This window comes from Callorhinus ursinus, unplaced genomic scaffold (genome assembly GCF_003265705.2).
Source record: "Callorhinus ursinus isolate GAN/ISIS: 27379988/994484 unplaced genomic scaffold, GSC_fseal_2.0 scaffold8, whole genome shotgun sequence".
Classification (NCBI taxonomy): domain Eukaryota; kingdom Metazoa; phylum Chordata; class Mammalia; order Carnivora; family Otariidae; genus Callorhinus; species Callorhinus ursinus.
The window spans coordinates 41,851,289-41,867,138 of NW_027397070.1; the positions used below are offsets into that span (position 1 = coordinate 41,851,289).

At 39.8% G+C, this 15,850-nt stretch overlaps 1 protein-coding gene across 4 annotated transcripts in view; it reads right to left on the minus strand.

Moving 5' to 3' along the window:
- DCAF5 (DDB1 and CUL4 associated factor 5) overlaps positions 1 to 15,850 on the minus strand; it is a 99,293-nt gene that overhangs the window by 73,416 nt on the left and 10,027 nt on the right. For all 4 annotated transcript variants that reach the window (XM_025869809.2, XM_025869808.2, XM_025869810.2 and 1 more), the window contains exon 2: positions 238 to 381. In XM_025869809.2, the coding sequence (XP_025725594.1) occupies positions 238 to 349 (112 nt within the window). In that variant the 5' untranslated portion in view covers positions 350 to 381. The remainder of the gene's footprint in view (positions 1 to 237; positions 382 to 15,850) is intronic.

The window sequence follows — 15,850 nt, forward strand, 5'->3', positions numbered from 1 at the left end:
GAAGGACAGAGGAAGGAGGGGAGGAAGGACAGAAGGAAGGAGGGAGGAAGGGAGGAACTGCTCTCATATACCTGTTCATATTTCTGCTGTAATGCAGAAAAGACAAGCTATGGGAAACCAGTAATTCTACAGCTCAGTGAAATAAAGGAAGAAAAACAAGGAGTTATTTTAGCACTCCTTTATCTAAAATCTCAGCCACAGTGAATTGCCCAAGGTAGAAATCTCCCTTCTTCTCACCTCCAGAGAATACTTTGGTGTTCCCACTGTTGAAAGCCAGGCAAAAAATGTTGGAATGGTGCTCTCCTTTCAGCTGTATGGGCTTGACTCTGGAGTGGATAGCTTGTTCCATGTGCCATAGCAGAACCCGGCGGTCATCTCCTCCTTGAGAGGGGAGTAAGAATCTAGGGTTAAGATGGCTGACACTTCAAGGCTGACACTCAGTTTTGCCAGCCTTGAATCCCATCCTTTCCAAAACTGCAACTCCCCAACACCATACGATTCTGATGGTAAACCCAGGACTCTACCCCCTTAACCATCAGTAGACATGGTCTCTAAGCCACTCACTTTTCCCCAGGAAAACTTGAAAAGACATATAGAAATGGAAAGGGATAAACACCGATATTGAAACCCTCAAAGCCACCCTATTCCTGACTTTCCAGAGACTCCATTGTTCAAACATTTCTTCACTTTGGGTGCCTGGGTGGCTCAGTCCATTAAGCGTCTGCCTTTGGCTCAAGGTCCTGGGATCAAGCCCTGCCCTGGGCTCCCTGCTCAGCAGAAAGCCTGCTTCTCTCTCTCCCTCTGCTGCTCCCCCTGTTGTGCTCTCTCTCTCTCTCTCCTCTCTCTCTGTCAAATAAATAAAATTTTTTTAAATAAATATTTCTTTGCTTGCTACCTAAAATCCTTCTATAATACCCCCCTCACCATTTTTTGTCTAACAGAAGCTGAGTTGGGTTTTTAATGCTTGCAACCAAAGAACTCTATAGTAGTATTTCTAGCACACTAGATTTCTCTCCTTGAGGTGACCTCATTGACTAGGGAACAGCATGCAAATGACAACTAAGGAACTGCCGGCCACATCACCATCTACACAGGGCCTCGCTCTCCTGAAGCCCAGTCCAGCTCTTTCCTCTGCATAACTCACAACAGTCTGAATTAAATGAGCAGACCGTATATACCTATATATACCTAATGGCATTGTACTGCATGAGCCAGCTCCTAAAGAATGAGAGTATGTATATTCTATGTATTTTTTATATTTGCAGTTGTATTAAAAATGTCTGGAAGGAGGAATAACTTTTAATGTTAACAATGATTAACAGTGGTTACTATTTTCAGGGAATAGGATTAAAAGAGGGGGAAAGAACTTTTATTTGATATATTTGGCACTGGGGCGCCTGGGTGGCTCAGTCGTTAAGTGTCTGCCTTCGGCTCAGGTCATGATCCCAGCATCCTGGGATCGAGCCCCACATCAGGCTCCCTGCTCTGCGGGAAGCTGGCTTCTCCCTCTCCCGCTCCCCCTTCTTGTGTTCCCTCTCTCGCTATGTCTCTCTGTGTCAAATAAATAAAATCTTAAAAAAAAAAACCAATATATTTGGCACTGATTTTTTTTATAACACTGATTTTTTTATATTATTCTCCTAATAAAAATTTAAGTTACAAAAGGGGCAAAGGGGCGCCTGGGTGGCTCAGTCATTAAGTGTCTGCCTTCGGCTCAGGTCATGATCCCAGTGTCCTGGGATTGAGCCCCGCATTGGGCTCCCAGCTCGGCCGGAAGCCTGCTTCTCCCTCTCCCACTCCCCCTGCTTGTGTTCCTTCTCTCGCTGTGTCTCTCTCTCTAATAAATAAATAATTTAAAAAAGGGGGGGCAAACGAGCAGCAAACCACAGCAATCTCTATACCTCTTCTTCCCCTTGTCCATTCCATACAACAGCCACAAATTATAGCACATCCATATGAGGGCATACCATGCAGCCATGAAATCAGTAAATCTCTAAGAACTAATTTGGAAAGATGCCCAAAGGTCTTTGTTAAGGGGAAATGTAAGGTGTAAAACAATATGTGTACCAAAATCCATTTTGTGTAAAACAAAATTTTAAAAAGCTCCATGACCAAAGGAACCTTGTCAATTTTGTATACTGCGGAGTCCCCAGCACCTAAATGAGTGCCCTCAAAGAGCAGACTTTGAATTAACATGTTCATATTTGCATATCTATGCTTATATTTGCCTATCTATATGGTTATAAAAGAAACTGTTTATAGTGGACACCACCTCCAGGTTAGAGTTGGGAAACTTTTTTTACTGTGGTAAAATACATATAACATGAAATTTACCATTCTAACCATTTTTAAGTATACAATTCAGTGGCATTCAGTATATTTGCACTGTCGTGCAACCATCACCACCATCCATCCCCAGAATCTTTACATCATCCCAAACTGAAACTCCGTACCCAATAAACAACAACTTCTCCCCTCCCCAGTAACCACCACTCTACTTTCTGCCTAAATGAATTGAACTGTTCTAGGTAACTCATATAAGTGGAACCATACAATAGTTGTCTTTTTTATTCACTTCGCATATCATCATCAAAGATCATCCATATTGTAGCATGTTATCAGAATTCCATTCTTTCTTGAGGCTAAATAATATTCCACTATACACACACACCATATTTTGTTTATCCATTTATCAACTGATGGACACCTGGGTTGTTTCCACCTTTGGGCTATTGTGAATAATGTTGCTAACAACATGGATGTACAAGTATCTGTTCAAGTCCCTGCTTTTAATTCTTTTGGGTTTATACTACTGGGAAACTTTTATATTTTAATTTTTACTTTATACCTTCCTATAGTACTTTCCATAAACATATTTCCTTTTGTAATAATAAAAAAAAATCAAAGAAGATAGAGCGACTAAGTCAAACTTATTCTCCCTCCCCTAGAAAGAAGTTGCCTTTGCTTCTTCAGTTTCTTCTTTCATTGTAGGTCAAAATCAAGTTCTATGTTCTCCTCCCCCTTCATTGTCTACGAAGCTGAACCCTTAAGTGTGGTCTAGTGTTCTGTGTTTATGATTTGCTCATTTCAACTATGAGTTCTCTGGCCTGGGATGGTTATCTAAATTCTGTATCTTGGGGTTCCTGGCTGGTTTAGTCAGTGGAGCACGCAACTCTTGATTTCAGGGTTGTGAGTTCAGGCCCCATGTTGGGTGTAGAGATTACTTAAAAATAAAATCTTAAGAAAAATTCTATATCTCTTTTAAGTTAAAGTCATAAAAATAAAGGTGTGGGTTTTTGTTGTTTTATTTTAATGAATAAGGACACAAAGGAATTTTTTAACCTATTAATAGATTTATACAGGCAGTGGGTACTTTAGTTCTGCATAGTTCTACTCTTACTGTTTTTCCCTCACACTGAGGCCACAAGTCAGGGACCTATCATGGCTTTTGCTACTGTGTATCCTATATTACAGAAATATTTCTCTGTACCCATGTCTCTATCAAAAGTGTAAAATTAAAAAAAAAAAGGCCCACGTTTCTTCTACTTACTCATGTTTCTAATCTAATCTCTCTGAGCCTGAGTTTCATCAAATATAAAATGGGGATCATAACAGTTCTACCCTCATGAGTTTTATAGATTATAAAGCCAAGTACAAGGGTTAGTAACTTACCATGGTCACACACAGTAAGTAATGTGGCTGAGCTAAGATTCAAAAGCAAGCAGTTAAGACTCTATCGCCTCCATTCTTAACCACTATTCTAGGTTGCCTGCCTTACAGAACCAAAAATAAACCATAAATGACAAAGCAGTTCATCTAATGGACAATTGAAGGGATTCCCCACCTTGGTAACATAACTCAAAAATGTGTAGGTTAGAATAAAACAAGGGAACCTAGGAATAAAAATGAAGCTGAGTAAACTGAGAGACCAGGAACAGGGAGGGACCAGGAAAAGACTGCCTGAATAATTGAAAGATTCTAGCAATACACAAAACTTACAATGGCTTGGTATCCAAAATATATAAAGAATTCCTACAAATCAATTTTTAAAACCATTAGGAAAAAAGGCAAATATGACAATTCACAGAAGAGGAAATCCGAATAGCCACAAATATTACAGGGGATCTCAACCTCTAAATTAATCAGGGGAATGCATGTTATAATTTAAATACATTCTTACAAAGTGGCACAAAGAAATGTACAAGAATGTTCACTGCAACACTGTTTATAATAGCAAAAAGCAAACAAAGCTATAGACAACATAAATATTCACAAATATATAAATTAACAGTTCCATTGGAATACTAATACAAATTAAAACTAAACCAGAGAGAACACCATACAGCAGTTAAAATGAACCAGAAATATGTGTAACAACATGAATAAATCTTGAAAACCTAATGGTAAGTAATAAAGTTTCAGAAGGACATGTAAAAACCATTAAGTATATATTTTTAAATATACAAATAACATACATTGTTTGTAGATAAGCACATCTAGTAATGTTTATCTTCGATTAACTTCGATTGTATCTGTAAAGTTTTGTTTCTTTAAAAAAAAGACTACAAGCAAATTTAACAAATTGTCAACATTTTGTCAAATCCAATTACTTTTTTGCTTTTTAATTAATTTTTTAAATTTCAGTATATTTAACATACAGTATTATATTAGTTTCAGGTGTACAATATAGTGATTCAACAATTCTATACATTATTCAGTGCTCATCTCTCTTTTATGTTTTATGATATTAAGGAAATATTGTTACGTCTCTCTTATTTTAAGTAGGCTCCAGACTCAACTTAGGGCTTGATTTCACAATCCTAAGACCAAGAGTCACAGGCTCTATTAGCTGCCCCAGTATTGTTATGTCTCTTAAGTATAATAATGGCATTGTGGTGCTGTTAAAAGGAAAAAAAAGTGCTTATCAGTGAGGGATGCATACTGAAATAGGTGAAATAGTATGTCTGGAATTCCCTTTAAAATATTCCAGAAAAAGGGGGTGCCTGGGTGGCTCAGTCGTTAAGTGTCCGCCTTTGGCTCAGGTCATGATCCTGAGGTCCTGGGATCGAGCCCTGCATCAGGCTGCCTGCTCGGTGGGAAGCCTGCTTCCCCCACTCCCAGTGCTTGTGTTCCTGCTCTCGCTACCTCTCTCTCTGTCAAGTAAATAAATAAATCTTTAAAAAAAATAAAGTAAAATATTCCAGAAAAAAAAAGGTAGGGGGAATAGGTAATCAATAAAATGATGGTAATTATTATAGATGGGTATACTATACTTCTGTGAATGTTTGAACATTTCCATAAAACATTTTGCATTTTTAAAATGTTCATGATAGAGGGGTGCCTGGCTGGCTCAGTCAGAAGAGCATGTGACTCTTGATCGGGTTGTGAGTTTGAGCCCCACATTGGATGTAGAGATTACTTAAATAAAACTCTTTAAAAAATGTTCTTGACAGAAAAAGAAAAATGAAAACAAGGCTCCCCAGGATGGGCTGGGATACTCATGGCAAGAAATATAGAACTGATGGCACTTCTATTTATTCACTCAGACCTATGCCAGGTAGCACAACCTCTCCTGAATTGAAGCAGCTTAAAAAAAAAAAAAAGTTTAATAAAAAAGAAAATATCATCTACACGTATGCACTTAAAGACATAACCATTCTCAGCTAAGGGTCTTCCCCCATCATCCAGACAGCATTATCTTTAGTGTTCACTGTAGACATTCACAGGATGATTTAATTTTGCCAAATAATGCTTAGTAATTTAAAATACATGGTTATTTGTAGAATGCCTCGGGATCATTTAAAATGATGTGTCCTTAGTATCTAACATGATGATGACAGCCCAAGCCCATAGGAGACTGGAATCACTGAGGCAGAAATTAGGCAATGGCAGGGCCTGCTTCTTCTACTTTGCCCTCGAGGTTAGTGTCAGAAGATGTAAGGTGCACCCCCCCACACACACACTCACACACACATTTCCTTAGGCAAGGTATTAAGAGTTCTGTGCAAAGACAACACTTTTCAACCATGTGTTGGCAAAAACCACAGTGGGTGCAAACTAGGTCATCACCTGAAATTGCTGAGCTGCTTTTAAGCCAGTAGAGGGAGCATAACAGCTGTGGCCAAACCTGACCCCACAAAGCAAAGAAGGGCTGGTGAAACAAGGATAAATCAATTCAGAACCTCAAAAAAACTGGATAGTTCTCTCTCTGTGAATCATCTAGTCAAATTCAAAAGAGCAGAGATGTATTGTATGCCTCCATGCAGCGAGATTGTCGGACCTACAACTAGTCCAAGTGAAGAGTTTGATCCTTTAAGCCGGCTCTGCAGGCCTGACAGTTGGATGCGTCCATGGGGTTGGCCCCAGTCTCTCTAGGGCTCCTCTGGGGCAGCACAGGGACCTCATAGGAAAGAAGGCCTTTCTGCTTGGCACCAGGACCATGCAAGGAACAAGCAGAGGACAAGGCTTGTAAGCCTGGTTTCCTCATGAACGATTGCTGAGGCTTTAATTCATCTGAGACCTCCAAAGGAACATAGTTTACTCTGATGCTGGTCACTTTGGGTTGATTTAATTCTGCACTAAACTCACCAACTCATCCCAAAATGTACTATAATCACACTGTGGCAGCAGTATTGTAGTTACAAAAAAAACTTTATATTTAAAAGAGTACTCTTAGGGCACCTGGGTGGCTCCATCTGTTAAATGTCACCCTTCAGCTCAGGTCATGATCCCAGGGTCCTGAGATCAAGCCCCGTGTTGGGCTCCCTGCTCAGTGGAGAGCCTGCTTCTCCCTCTCCCTCTGCCTGCCTCTCTGCCTACTTGTGCTATCTCCCTGTCAAATAAATAAATAAAATCTTTTAAATAAATAAATAAGTACTCTTTCAGGGTGTCTGGGTGGCTCAGTCAGTTTAAGCATCTGACTCTATCTCAGCTCAGATCTTGATCTCAGGGTCATGAGTTCGAGCCCTGTGTTGAGTTCTACACTGGCATGGAGCCTACTTTAAAAAAAATAAATAAAAAAGAATACTCTTTTCAAAGACTCCTGAGCTATAATATAAGCAAAAACTATACAAGCCCTCATAGCATACTGTAACAAAAGTAATTATTTAAAATTCTTCTTATTTTATAGCCCAGAAAAGCTGAGGCCCAGAAGGAAAAGAATTTGTTTTGGGCTTCCTCAGAAATTCAGCCAAACAAGAGGACGGGACTGAGAGAGCATTCTGAAACTCAGGACCAAATACACCTTCAGCACATTGTTTGAAGAGCAAGAGACAAAACCATTTAAAAGTCCATCGGTAGAAGTCGGGTTAAAATTACTGTTCAGTGAAATAAGCCAAACACAAAAGGACAAATACTGTATGATTCCACTTATATGAGGCATCTAGAGTAGTCAAATTCATAGTGACATAAAGTAGATGGTGACTGCGAGGAGGGGCAATGGAGAGTTGTTGTTTAATGGGAAAAGAGTTTCAGTTTTGCAAGATGAAAAAGTCCTGGAAATGAATGGTGATGATGGTTGCGTAACAATGTGAATGTACTTTATGCAACTGAACTGTATAGTTAAAAATAGTAAAAATGGTAAATTTTATATTTATGTTATGTATATTGTAGATATATGTTAGGTATATTTTACCACAATAAAAATGCAAAAAAGCTTAAGTATGTACCAAGTATTATGATACCAGGAAAAAAAAAGCATGAGGCACTTCTGTCTGTACTGACATGGAATAATCACAAAAACAAAAAAGCGTTAAAAAAAAGTTTTCTTCTTTTTTTCTACTTTCTTTTTAAAAATGGCAGAATGGGATTAGATCCAGGACTTTGGGTCCTAGCAAAGGTGGTACTATAGAAGGCTACATGAAGTACAAGCTTTTGAAGAAAAGTGCCTAGATATCCTTGGGGTGAGTTATTCTACTTCTCGAACCTCAGTTTTATGATTCTAAGATGAAGAAAATACCAACTATCTTGCAGGGTTGTTGCGTGTATTGAGATACTACATGTAAAAACACTTACCCAGTGCATCATATATTAGGTATACATACCCCTCAAAATGTTCTAGTTTCTTGTACATATCATTCAGGAATTTGTCCTAATGTTTCCAACTCGTTTTAGGTAGCATAAGAGTATAAATAGCATGATACATTTTTTTAAGATTTTATTTTTAAGTAATCTCTACACCCAATATGGGGCTTGAACTCACAACCCCGAGATCAAGAGTCACATGCTCTACTGAGTCAGTCGGCACTCTGATACATTTTAATAAAAAAATACACAAATTCGTACATGGAAGGGTACAATCAAAATGTCTAACAGAGGTTACCTCTTGGGAATAGCAATTTTAGTTAATACCCTTTTATATTTTAGGGACGGACTCCTGGGTGGCTCAGTCGTTAAATGTCTGCCTTGGGCTCAGGTCATGATCTCAGGGTCCTGGGATGGAGTCCTGCATCGGGCTCCTTGCTCAGCAGGGAGTCTGCTTCTCCCTCTCCCTCTGCCACACCCCCTGCTCATGCTCTCTCTCTCAAATGAATATATAAAATCTTTTTTTAAAAAATACCCTTTCATATTGCTGCAGTTGTTTTTTTTTTTTTTAACTTACAAAGACTAAAGGAAAATTATTCAGCCTGGCTTAAATCTTTTTAGCCTATTTACTCCTTCTTTGCAGTGTATATAATCACCACTTTGTGAAGCCAAACTTTTTGTGTGGCCCATACCTCTCCTGAGTTCTAAGAGGCAGCATGAAGATATAGAGGCAGAGCCTGTGGGCCACACAGCCAGCCACTTCAGTGAATAGGAAATAAAGTCTATTTTGCTATTTTCCCAAAGATGAAAATAACTAGCATTATTATTAGTACAGAAATTCATTCACATACATCTTTGCTTGTGAGGTAAGGATTATATAAACCCTTTTTCCAGATGAGGATCAGAGAGACATAATGACTTGCTAATAACCCAAGGAGCTAGGCCTGGGGCCTAAAACCAAGTTGTATCCCTCTTACCAAAGTGGGGAGGCCAAAACACTCCTTAGAATTTTAAGTGACTCTGCCCTACCGCATTACACAGGAAAGAAAAGCATTTTCCATTTTGTCTCCAATTTATTTTTCCTAGACATGCCTAACATTTTGCTGGGGTTTTTTAAGTCATTTTCAAGTGTAGAGCTTTGTGGCATTAAATACATTCACATTTTCACATTGTTATGCAACTATCACCACAACCCATCTCCAAAATCTTTCATCTTCACAAAATGAAATTCTGCACCCACTAAATAATAAATCTCCATTCCTGCCTCCCCCTGTCCTTGGCAAGCATGATTCTAACTCTAGAGACCCTATTTCTGTCTCTATGAGTTCAACTACTCTAAGTACTTCATATAAAGGGACTCATACAAAATTTGTCTATGATTAGCTTATTTCATCACAATGTCTTCAAGGTTCATCCATATTGTGGCATGTGACAGAATTTCCTTTTTAAGGCTGAATAATATTTTTTCTTCCCCCAAAGATTTTATTTATTTGACAGAGACACAGCGAGAGAGGGAACACAAGCAGAGTAGGAGAGGGAGAAGCAGGCTTACCGTGGAGCAGGGAGCCCGATGCGGGGCACGAGGTCAAAAGCAGCTGCTTAACAACCGAGCCACCCAGGCGCCCCAAGGCTGAATAATATTCTACTTTATGTATATGCCACATTTTGTTTGTCCATTCATGCTCCCACCCTTTGGCTATAGTGAGTAATGCTATTATGAACATGAGTGTAGAAATTATCTGCTCAATTCCCTGTCTTCAATTCTTTGGGGTTTATACCCAGAAATGAAATTCCTGGATTATATGGTAATTCTGTTTACTTTTCTGAGGAACTGCCATACTGTCTTCCACAGTGGCTGTGCCATCTTACATTCCCACCAACAGTGCACTTGAGACTTGCAATTTCTCCACATCCTCACCAATACCTGTTATTTTGTTTGTTTTGTCTTGTTTTTAAGTAACAGCTATCCTAATGGGCTTGAAATGTTTGTGGGTTTTTTTTTTAAGCTTTTATTTATTTGACAGAGAGAGAGAGAGAGAGAGAGAGAGAGAGAGCGAGAGCGAGAGCAGGAACACAAGCAGGGGAGTGGAAGAGGGAGAAGCGGGCTTCCTGCCGAGCAAGGAGCCCGATCTGGGACTCGATCCCAGGACCCCAGGATCATGACCTGAACCGAAGGCAGACACTTAATGACTGAGCCACCCAGGCGTCCCTGGGCTTGAAATGTTTGCTGGCCTTTTTGACCTTCAAATAATAGACCAAGATGACTCTCAAGTCCTTACTGATTATCTTGAAGCACATCATGCAATCTATTATTTTTCTTATTTTATTTTACATTTACCTACTCTGAAAGTCAGTACTTATCAGGGGCACCTGGGCGGCTCAGTCAGTTAAGTGTCGGACTCTTGGTTTCGGCTCAGGTCATTATCTCGGGGGTCATAAGACTGAGCCTTGGTTAGGCTCTGCTGGGTGTGGAGCCTGCTTGAGATTCTCTCTCTTCCTCTCCCTCTGCCCCTCCCCTCCCATGCTCTCACTCTCAAAAAAAAAAAAGTCAGTAGTCACTCTTCAGCTCACTCACTCCACCCAATGAGCTGCCTACAGTTTATCCTTACTGGTTTGGTGTTTCACCACCTGAATGAAATGATGTCATATATAAATTTGAGATATTTATATGCATACTCTCCTCAAATCGCTTACAAAACATTAAGAGCACTAATCTCCATTTACCCAAGCCTGCCACTTCTGTAATCAGACCTATTTTAGAGGTAGATGTAGCGTGAGGCAGCACAGCATTCAAAAACCACAGGTTTAGAATTCAAGTGCATCGGTTCAACTCTCAATGTTGATACCACTTACTAGCTGAGTGCCTTCAGGCAGGTTACTTAACCTCTCTCAATTGTATCCTCTCATCTGCAAAACTGAGAAAATAACTCTACCTGTTTTATAGTATTATGTTAGGATTAATGAGATACATCTGTGTGGAGGGCTTGGCCTATTGCCTGATACATAGTATGAGCTACAGAAATGTTAGCCAATTATATGCTGTTTGAACTCCAAAAACAGCTAACTTAGCTAAATTTACTCTGGGCCAGGGGCTATCCTAAGGGTTTTACATTTAGTGGCTCTTCTAATCCTTTTAACAATCTTATGAAGTAGGTATTGTTGCTATCCTTATCATCCAGATAAAACTACAGAAAAGCTAAATATCCTCAAGGTACACGGCAATCAAGAGTAGGAGTTGGGACCTGAATCCCAGCTCCTTACCATGATACAGTTCAGCCTCTCGAATACAACAGGGGCCAGGCCACAAAGCAAATGAGTGAAACCTGTCAAAGCAAAAGGCCGACTAGAGAAGAGACAACCCTTTTAAATGAACAAGCCGCTACTCAGCTCCAGCCAGTTACTGCCACAGAGAAACGCAGCCTCAAGGTTGCCTGATCTTTGAATTTTTCAAGAAAAGCCAGCAACCTAAGAGCAAGAGAGAGAGTGTGTGCACATGTGTGCGTACAGGGGTGAGGAGGGGCAGAGGGTGAGAGGGAGAGAAAATCTCAAGCGGACTCCCCTACTCATGACCCTGAGATCATGACCTGAGCCTAAACCAAGAGCCGGTTGTTTAACTGACTGCACCACCCAGGAGCTCCTACAGACTAAAGGATTTTAATGTAACATACTGAAAACTTCTCTGATAATGGTTTCAGATTCTACATTGCAACTAATCTTTAAGAAACTTCCACTTGTCGAGTTTTGATATAATCTCAAAGAATATGCACGGTTATCTGATAAGGCATTAAAATACTCTTCCCTTTTCTAATTATATACCTGTGTAAGGCTGAATTTTCTTCATCTTTGTCAGCTAAACCAATTATTTCACAACAGATTAAATGCAAATGCCTTCGTAATGTCTATTACGACACTGAAGAGTTGGAAGAGGTAATGTTACTTCTCTATTTTTTATTTTGGAAAATAGTTACTTTTTGTTAAGACATTATGTTAATATAAGGTTTATTATTTCTATTCTTAAATGAATTTTTTAAGCTTTATCAGTTTTAAATTCTAATACAATAAAAACCGATAAAAATGACCTACATAAACTGAAGTTCTTTGAGGTCTTCAATGACTTTTAAGAGGTCCTGAGACCAAAGAGTCTAAGAATTTTTTATTTAAGACAGTGGTTCTCGGGGCTCCTGGGCGGCTCAGTCGTTAAGTGTCTGCCTTCAGCTCAGGTCATGATCCCAGGGTTCTGGGATCTAGCTCTGCATCGGGCTCCCTGCTCAGCGGGAAGCCTGCTTCTCCCTCTCCCACTCCCCCTGCCTGTGTTCCCTCTCTCGCTGTGTCTCTGTCAAATAAATAAATAAAATCTTAAAAAAAAAAAAAAAAAAAAAGTGGTTCTCACCCAGAGTGATCTCCTGCCTGGACCATTTGGCAGTATCTAGAGACATTTTTGGTCATCACAACAGGGAAGGTGCTACTGGCATATACTGGTTAGAGGCCATGGATGCTGCTAAACATGCTACAATGCACAGGAGAGCTCCTCATAACAAAGAATTACCCAGCCCCAAATGTCAATACTGTTGAGGTTGAGAAACCCTGCTTTTGAGAAATAGTCAATGGCATACCAAAAAAATGTTAATATTAAGAAAACAGCTACGGACGCCTGGGTGGCTCAGTTGGTTAAGCGACTGCCTTCGGCTCAGGTCATGATCCTGGAGTCCCGGGATCCAGTCCCACATCGGGCTCCCTGCTCAGCGGGGGGTCTGCTTCTCCCTCTGACCCTCTTCCCTCTCAGGCTCTCTGTCTCTCATTCTCTCTCTCACAAATAAATAAATAAAATCTTTTAAAAAAAATTAGAAAACAGCTACAAAACAGCAGAGATGACCTAATTCCAATTTCTTAAATTTTTTAAAAAAGATTTATTTGAGAGAGAGAGGGAGAGAGCGAGAGAACACAGCAGGAGGAGGGGCCGAGGGAGAGAATCTCAAGCAGACTCCCCAATGAGCAAGGAGCCTGACCTGGGGCTCCATCCCAGACCCTGAGATCATGATCTGAGCTGAAATCAAGAGTCAGACACTTAACTGATGGAGCCACCCAGGCACCCCCCAATTTTATTTTTAAACTATGTACACATGCATACAAAAAAAGGCTAAAATATGTCCCACGTGTCAAAAATGGTCATCGTGAGTACGTGGTATACTTCCTTTCTTTAAATATCTATTTTCTGAATTTCCTATAATTAATACATGATCTTTTTAAAAACTTATGAATAAGTAGGAAGCCTGTCTTCTAAGTGTCTTATTCTATTGACTTGCATGATTCAACAGGAAATTCTCAATAGTAAAGTATGGAATTAGTGAAATGTCAAAGAACAAAAGCTCTTCAAATAGAGCTAAGGGAACACTAAAAACAGATTCTTGGTTCTCAACAACAGTAAGGATTTACAAGGAAATTATTAAGATAGTATGATGCACTGTAAGGTACTCCCAGACCACAGATCATGTCCAGTCTCACCTCTGCCATACAGAACGAACCTGGACAATATGCTCTCGTGATTATATCACAGGCACTCTCTTCATTTATTGAGTAGTTTGATTTTTTTGTTTTTTAAATAAGAACACTGCCTGCCTGACTTTTGTAAATTCCTTGCATAAGCAACATTAACAACATAACAAAGCTTTCTTTTCTCTTCTTGAGAAATTCTAAGAAGGTTGAACCAATGCAGGCCCAATGCTTTAGTTCTTTTAGGAAGGCACACAATACCCACCCACAAGCAGGTATAAACAGAGATGTCAACCCTGAGACTCAAGGGCTGCTTGAAGCTGGTTGCCAAACATGTAAATTTCAGTTGTTTCTTGCCAGTATGTGGAAGGCAAAAACACATGCTTCAGTCATCTATGGCAGCTAGTGATATCTGTATAAACCATCAAACTTGGTTAAGACACCGATAAAAAGGGATGCCTGGGTGGCTCAGTCACCTTCAGCTCAGGTCCTGATCCCAGGGTCCTGGAATTGCGTCCCACATCAGGCTCCTTGCTCAGCGGGGAGCCTGCTTCTCCCTCTGCCCTGCCGCTCCCCCTGCTTGTGCTCTCTCTCTCTCTCTCTCTGACAAATGAATAAAATCTTTAAAAAAAAAAATACCTATAAAAAAATACACACAACAATCCTCAGAGGTTCCAATTATTCATTTGGCCTTAAGTAGTAACACAAAAGATACAATTGAAATTTAGATACAAGACTTGAATGGAAATTCAGAATGAGCGAAGTTGTGTAACAAGATTTTGACAGGCACCTAGGTTTGCAGAAAATTCCTCCTCCTGAGTAATGTTCTTGGAAGGAAACAGACTTTCCAAAGTAAGGGAAGTATAGTCAGACTAAGAATTAAAACTGGAGACAGCCAGAGTGACAGTCTGCCTCCAACCTGGAAAATCGCTACTGACTCATCTCTAAAATAATGGGCACTGCCAACTTAATCAAAACCACCATGTTCAGGGACAATGAAACTGCAGATAGAATGTAGTAGCAGAGGGGTGCCTGAGTGGCTCAGTCAGTTAAGTGTCTGACTCTTGATTTCAGCTCAGGTCATGATCTCAGGGTCTTGGGATTAAGCCCTGCGTTGGGTGGGCTCTGCACTCAGGAGGGAGTCAGCTTGAGGATTCTCTCTCTCCCTCTCTCTCTGCCTGCTCATGCATACAAACTATAAAATAAATCTAAAAAAATAAATAAGGAAAGAATGTAGGGCAGAGGAAGCCAATGAAAGTTTAACACTTTACTTGAGAGTAAAGTCCTTTAGAAACACAGAATCTCATGACTTTCCCTATTGAGAGACCAGATCAGAAGACCCCTGAGATTCAGATTTTAATCCTGTACTACTTACTAGTTGTAAACTACTGAGCAAATCACTTTACTTCTTTGTTCCTCTGCGTCCCTATATGTAAAATTAAAAGCTTCAATTAGATGACCATTAGTCTTTTCCAGCAATAAAATTCTGATTCTACAGACAGAACGTTAATAGTGAACAGATCATAGTGACAATGGTGAAATCAGGACTCTAACCCAGATCTCTTAAACTTCCTTATTGATGTCATTTCACAACATGAAAGACATTCTAGAGGCTCATATACCTGAAAAACTACAATTCCTGAAAATCCTTCCCAGGGCCAATCTATACATTTGAGGGGCTTTTACTCCAAATGTATTCTGGTACTGGACAGATACTCCATAACATGGAGTTTTAATAACATGGTTTTAGTATCAGTATCACACCCACATTTTGGATAAAAACACCTCAGGAAAAAAAATCCCAACTCAGTGGGGAATCATTCCCCAAAACACCTTTCCTTAAAATCACCTGCAAAAAAACAACCCACAGGAAGACTTTTTAAAAAGGGGGAAGAATGTACAAGTGAACAGTAGAATAACTAAGATGAAGTATATACAAAGGAAGGGGTAACTTACTAGGCTCTGGATGTAGCATTTTCTTAATGGTTTTAGCTGCCTCTCCTCCTTTCTAATAAGAAACAAAGGGACAAATGACTAGCCATTCTGCCTCTCAGACTCAATCCAGTACCTTAAAAGTGGCAGCTGAAAGACCTGACAGCAGAATGGAGACTTGGAGCGTTTCTCACCAGAGGCATTCAATGGTGAATAGGCGAGCTAAGAGAGTAGGGCTTTGGTTTTAGTTGAGTACCGGCCAGCTCAGGTGATTATGAGTAGGTGGCCATATAACTTATCATTCAAACTAGGACTTCTTTTTAAGAATGAAAGGAGTGTTAATAATTGTACTGGGACAATGGGGAAATTAGGATAGTCCCAAGCAAACCAGGATATACGATGGCCT